Below are 6,713 nucleotides of genomic sequence, written 5' to 3' on the forward strand. Positions count from 1 at the left end.
TCGCCAGTGAGCCTTGTGCAAGGCGCTGCTTCAGGACGCGGCAGGCAGGGGTTGGGGGGGTGGGGGGGGGGTTCACACCAAGAAACTCGGAGTCTTCATCAGCTTGATTGCTCCCTTGTCACCGCCCATCACCACCACAGCCTGCCCATGCAGCTTCTGCGTACACCTCTCAGTCATTATGGAAATATAACTACAGTTTAATAAGGTGTGAAATAGGCCCATACCATGAAATCAGCCCGGTCCAGGGTAGGCGGGTCGGTCGCCCTATAGCTTCCTCCTGCCTCTGGTGACGCTCCTGCCACTTCTCACGAGTCCCTAGCAACCACCAGGCTGCTTTGTCCAGCAGCTTAGTTCCTGTTTTCTAGAATCTGATGCTCGTTTCCTTTACTCAGTAGAATTACCATGAGATTTCTCAGGAGTACGTATCAGTAGGTCCTTTTTACTCCTGAGGAGCAGGCCGTTGATGGACACACCCGTTGCTTATTGGTTTCCATGTGGATGGACGCTTATGTGGTTTCCAGTTTGGGGTTGTTAGAGGTGAAGCTGCTATGAACATTCACGTCCGAGTTGTTATGTGGACACGCACTTTGACCTTTCCTGGGTCAGTACCTAGGGATGGAGTGGCTCAATCCTAAGGCGGGGCTCTGTTTAACTTTTCAAGAAAGTGCCAAACTGTTTCCCAAAGTGGTTGTATCATCTTGCGTTCCCGCTGGCAGGTGTGAGAGTGAGTGCAGTTCCTCTGTTCCCACAGACACTGGGTGAGGTCAGTCCTGTCCATTGTAGCCACGCTGAAGGGTGTGTCGGGCTTTAGCTTGTGCTTCTGCAGTGGCTGATGGTAGTAGCATCTTTCCATGTGCTTCTTCACCCGTGTATATCTTGGGTGAAATGTCACTTCATATCTTATACCCATTACAATTTTTTTTAATTAAAAATTTTAAGGTCTTTATATTCTAGAAACAAGTCCTTTATTAAACATACGATTTACAGATCCCAGTCTGTGGCTTATCTTTTTGTTAACAGCATCTCAAAGAGCAGTTAAAAGAAAAAAGGCCGAGAGCAGTGTTAATGTTGCTGACGTCTCACTGATCACCTATTTCTTGTGTGGGCTGTGCATCTGGTGTGGTGTCTAAGGAATCTTTGCCCACAGCAAGGCCACTAAGGGCTTTTCTTAGGCCCCTTTTACTTTCCTCGCTTCATGTTGTCTGTGTAGCTCCTGTTCCGTTTTGAGTGACCTGTGGCCCCTCCTCCTCAGCGGTGAAGGCTGATGGTTCTGCATGTGGACAGTGGATTGTTGTGGCCACACTTGTCGGAAGGACTGTCCTTCCGCTGCGCTGCCTTCCCATCTCTTGTCTGAAACCAGTTGCACATACCTGTATGGGTCCGCCGTGGACTCTTCATTCTGTCCTATTGGTGTGTGTACCTGTATAGGAACACGTGCTGCCTCGGTTACCAGCGCTTTAGAATAAGTCTTGAAATCAGGTAGTGTTAGGTCTTGCACTAATTCTTTATTAACGTTAGTTTGGCTGTTTTAGATGCTTTGAATTTCCATATGAACTTTAGAATCAGTTTGTCAATTTCTAACAAAAGAATCTGCTATGGTTTTGATTGGGATTCCGAATCTGTAGATCAGTTTGGGAGAATTGGCATCTAAATAAATTGGAATTTTCCTACCCACGGGCAACGTGCACTTCTCCATTATGTAGGTTCCCTTTCATTTCCTTTCACAGCCGCTTGTAGTTTCTAGTGTTCAGGTCTTGCTCATCTTTTGTCAGATTAATTCCTAAGTGTTTTATATTTAATTTCAAGGTCTGATTATTTGTTGCTAGTATATAGAAATACCATTGATTTTATTTTTGATATATTAATATCATGTCTTATAAGCTTACTGAGCTCAGTTATTAGTTCATGATCGGGTTTATAAAAAATCTGAAGAAATTTACAAAAAAATTTACATCTTTTTGTAAATTTCTTCAGATTTTTTATAAACCCAATCATGACATCTGCAAATGAAGACCGTCTTGCTTCTTGTTTACCAGGCTGGATGCCTTTTACTTCCTCTTTTCTTGCCTTATCGCGCTGGCAAGACCTTCAGTACAATGTTGAAGTGGTGAGAGCAGACTTCCGGGTTATCTCAGTCTGAGGAGGAGAGCATTCAGATGTTCACCAGTTAGTGTGTTGTTAGTTGTTCGTTTTTCAAGGATGCTCTTGATGAGGTTGCAGAAGCTACCTTCTGTAGTTGGCTGAGTCCTTATCAGGAGTGGGTAAGGGGTTTTGTTAAATGCCCATCGATAGGACAGAATTCAGCGTGGTCTTGCGGCAGCCAGCACAGGGGCGTGCGCCCTCTAAAGCAGGGGCCCTGCCACGCTGTGAACTGTGACTGAGCATCTGTGCTGTCCCTTGACTTACCGCTGGTGTTGTGTATCCATTAGCAAGAAGGGCCCCAAGGCACCAGGAAGGCCGGAGAGAGCTCGTGTGGGAGTCACAGTCAGCATAACACTGGGCGTAATGAAGAGTCTGACTGTGGGAATGAAATGAACACATTGTATGTGCATTACATTTGGGGCCTGGGTCTGGGAATGCTAAATTTTTTTTCCTATAAATTGTTGATAATTGCTCCTTCACTTGGCTCCATTTCGGCTTCCAAAAGATTTCCTAGGCCTGGTCTACTGTGGGAAAGCGAGGAAAACCTGTATTTTCATTTCCGTTATCGCAAGGGATTTTTAAATTTCATTTCTCTTTTAATTTCTTCTTTGACCCATTGGTTCTTCAGTGGCATGTTGTTTAATCTCCACATATTTATGAATTGTCCAGATTTCCTTGTGTAATTTTTAGTTTCATACCATTGTAGTCAGAAAAGATGCTTGACATTATTATATAGATCTTTTAAAATTTATTAAGACTTGCTTTGTGCCCTAGCCGGTTTGGCTCAGTGGATAAAGCGTCAGCCTGCAGACTGAAGGGTCCTGGGTTCGATTCCGGTCAAGGACACATGCCTGGGTTGCAGGCTCGATCCCCGTAGGGGGCGTGCAGGAGGCAGCTGATCAGTGATTGATCTCTCATCATTGATGCTCCAATCTCTCTCTCCCTCTCCCTTCCTCTCTGAAATTAAAAAAATTTTAAAAAAGACTTGTTTTGTGCCTTAACATATGATGTATCCTGAAAAATATTCCACGTATACTTAACTACAATGTGTGTTTTGTTGCTTTTGGATGTTATGTCCTTTGTATATGTTAAGTCCATTTGGTATTATGTGTCATTTAAGGCAGATGTTTCCTTATTGGTTTTTTTTTGGTCTGAATGTTCAATACATTGATGTAAATGGGGTATTAAAATCCCTTATTATTGTATTGCTGTCTATTTCTACCTTTAGGTCTTTGAATGTTTGCTTTATATATTTAGGTGCTCCTATGTTGGGTGCATAAATGTTTACAAGTGTTAGATCCTCTTGGTGGGTTAACCCCTTTATTATGTAACTAGAGGGCCCCGTGCATGAAATTCGTGCACTCGGGGTGGGGGGTGGTCCCTCAGCCTGGCCTGTGCCTTCTCACAGTCTGGGAGCCCTCAGGGGATGTCCAGCTGATGGCTTAGGCCCGCTTCCCATGAGCCTAAGCCAGTGGTCGGCAAACTGCGGCTCGGCAAACTGCGGCTCGCGAGCTACATGCGGCTCTTTGGCCCTTTGAGTGTGGCTCTTCCACAAAATACCGACTTCTGTGCATGGGCCACAAAGTTTCAGTAGCACTGTACATGGGCGCCCATACATGGTATTTTGTGGAAGAGCCACACTCAAGAGGCCAAAGAGCCGCATGTGGCTTGCGAGCCGCAGTTTGCCGACCACTGGCCTAAGCCATCCTTAGCGCTGCCACGGAGGCAGGAGAGGCTCCCACCACCGCTGCTGCGCTCAGCAGCCACGAGCCTGGCTTCTGCGTAAGTAGTGCTCCCCCTGTGGGAGCACACTGACCACCAGGGGGCAGCTCCTGCCTTGAGCATCTGCCCCCTGGTGGTCAGTACGCATCATAGCGACCGGTCGTTCTGCTGTTTGGTCGATTTGCATATTAGCCTTTTATTATATAGGATGCCCTTCTCTGTCTCTTATTACTCTCTTCATTTTAACACATTGTATGCGGGAAACGTATTTATACGTTTTACGTTGACTGTAAGTAGTAGAGCCACCTGTTTGCGCGCGATAAAAACTACCCGCAAACAATGTGTTAAAGTCTACTTTGTCTAATATAAGTATAGCTATCTTCGCTTTTTTGTTTGTTTCCATTTGCATGGAATACCTTTTCCCTTCCATCACTTCCAGTCTGTGTGTCCCTACATCTAAAGGGAGTTTCATGTAGGCAGCATATAAATGGGTTTTATCTTTTTATCCACTCAGCTACTCTGTCTTTGACTGAAGAACTTAGTCCATTGACATTTAAAGTAATTATTGATGGGTGTGCACTGGTGGTCCTTTTGTTAATTGTTTGCGGGCTGTTTTGTAGTTTCTCTGTTCCTTCTTCTCTTGCTCTCTTCCTTGTAGTTGATGACTAGTCAGTGGTTTACTTGCATTCCTCCTCTTCTCTTTTGTGAACTTACTGTAGGTTTTGCTTGGTGGTATAATGAGGCTTGCATGTTACAGCTTACATCCATAACCGTCTATTTTAGGTTGATAACAACTTGTTGGATCCCATTCTACAGCTCAACATTTTTACTCTCTCCCACATTTTATGTCACGGTTTACATCTTTTACCTTGTATATCCCGTAACTAGTTATCGTAATCATAGTTATTTTTACTGTTTCTGTCTTTAACCTTCTTTAGCTTTATAAGTGATAAATCTACTACCTTTATTATATACCCACCTTTCCAGTGAGATTTATTATTTCATGTGTATTCTTGTTATTAATTAGCACTCTTACTTTTCAGCCAAAAGAAGTACCTTTCTTGTAAGGCTGGTTTAACTATTTCTCCTACAGTTCTGAATGGCAACTTTGCCATAAAGTATTCTTTTTCTTTTGTTTTTTTAAAATCCTCAACTGAGGATGTTTTACTGATTTATTTGTTGTTTTTTATTTTTTATTTTTGAGAGAGAGAGAGAGAGAGATGAGAGAAACATCAATCGGTTGCCTCCTGTACATGCCCTAGCCAGGGATCAAACCCACAACCTAGGTATGTCCGCTGACCAGGAATCAAACCAGCAACCTTTCGGTGCATGGGATGACTCCCCAACCAACTGAGCCACACTGGCCAGTGATGCCGTGGAGTATTCTTGGTTGGAAGTTTTTCTGCATTTTGCCTATATTGTGGCACTCAATTCTGGCTGCAGAATTTCTGCTGAAAAATCTGCTGATAGTCTTATGGGAGTCCCCTTGTATGTAGTTGTTTTTCCCTTGCTGCTTCTAATATTCTCTCCTTGCCTTTAACTTTTGTCATTTTAATTATAATGTGTCTTGGTGTGGGTCGCTATGGGTTCTTATTCGGAACTCGCTGGGCTTCCTGGATCTGGATGTTTGTTTCCTTCCCCACGATGGGGAAGTAATTTTTTAAGTAATTCTCTTGTTCTTGGTCAGTTTGTGAATGTGCACTTGTCTTAGACAAGTCCCAGGCCTGTCTTGTGAAGTGTAGCTGATGGGCTCACTGTGACTCTGGTGCATTAAGTTACTTGTAAAATCATTTGGAAAATTAGAAGACTACCTAATAGATGTTTTCACAAAATACGCCAACTAATGGTTTGTTGAGTTCAGTCTTGTTGAACAGCATATTCTGTTTGCACCCTAACTTAACCATACTCTCGTATTTCCCACTACGTGTAACGTCACAAGGCTCTGCATCCCTGCGGCAGCCAGCACAGAGGCGTGCGCACTCTAACGCGGGGCGGCCCTGCCACTCTGACTGTGTGAGCGTCTGTGCTAGTTTGTTGGGATTCAAATGTTCACAACAGGGTAATGGGAAAGGACACGGGAAGGGAGGCTGGGCATGCCAGCACACTGGGGTAGCTGGTCAGCAGAAGGATACATGTGTGTAGCTGATGCCTGGAGAGCTGGCCGTATGCATCTGTGTGCAGGTGATGTCTTTGTCTGGGTGGGGCAGAATGGAGGCATCGACCGGAGTGGGAGGATTGGAGTTCAGAGGCAGGCGTTCACGCATTTCTCTCTTACTGCAGGTATTTCTTGGTGGATTTTTATGCACCAACAACAACTGTGGAAAGCATGCTGGACCACTTGTCTCGAGACATTGACGTCATCAGACCTAATATTGTGAAACACCCTCTGACCCAGGAAGTAAAGGCGTGTGAGGGGATTGTCCCGGTCCCACTTGAAGAAAAACTGTACTCCACCAAGAGGAGGAAGTGAGGTGCTCCAGAGTTCAGCCTGCTGTTCAGTCCTCTCACTTCTGAGCATCGCGGATGAGTCATTCACAGCCTGACCTTTACATAAGTGTGCCAGCTGCCATGGGAGGGTCTGGGGGTTCTTGGCTCTTGGTCCCCTTTGTGGGGAGAGGTGGGGGATGGCTGGCTGGGAGCCTCTATGTATCTGCTGGTGCCACTGTCCCAGTCAAATACATCTTTCTTGATTTTGTTAAAGTAAATGTAATTTTTTTGCCCTATAATACTTAACACCATTTTGGAGAACAAAACTTACAAAACTATCTCGGATTGTGAGCTAATCATTCATACTGTATAACCATGCAAAATAAAATATTCAGATTGTAAAATCATGTGGTATTGTGTGA

At 44.5% G+C, this 6,713-nt stretch overlaps 1 protein-coding gene across 1 annotated transcript in view; it reads left to right on the forward strand.

The window, feature by feature from the left end:
* The window catches only part of MRPS6 (mitochondrial ribosomal protein S6), an 80,228-nt gene extending 73,530 nt beyond the window's left edge, over positions 1-6,698 (forward strand). Inside the window, exon 6 of the mRNA XM_023745605.1 lies at positions 6,145-6,698. Coding sequence (XP_023601373.1) covers positions 6,145-6,334 — 190 coding nt within the window. The 3' untranslated portion in view covers positions 6,335-6,698. The remainder of the gene's footprint in view (positions 1-6,144) is intronic.
* Positions 6,699-6,713: the final 15 nt, after the last annotated feature.

This window comes from Myotis lucifugus, unplaced genomic scaffold (assembly GCF_000147115.1).
Source record: "Myotis lucifugus unplaced genomic scaffold, Myoluc2.0 scaffold_557, whole genome shotgun sequence".
NCBI classification, from domain to species: Eukaryota; Metazoa; Chordata; class Mammalia; order Chiroptera; family Vespertilionidae; genus Myotis; species Myotis lucifugus.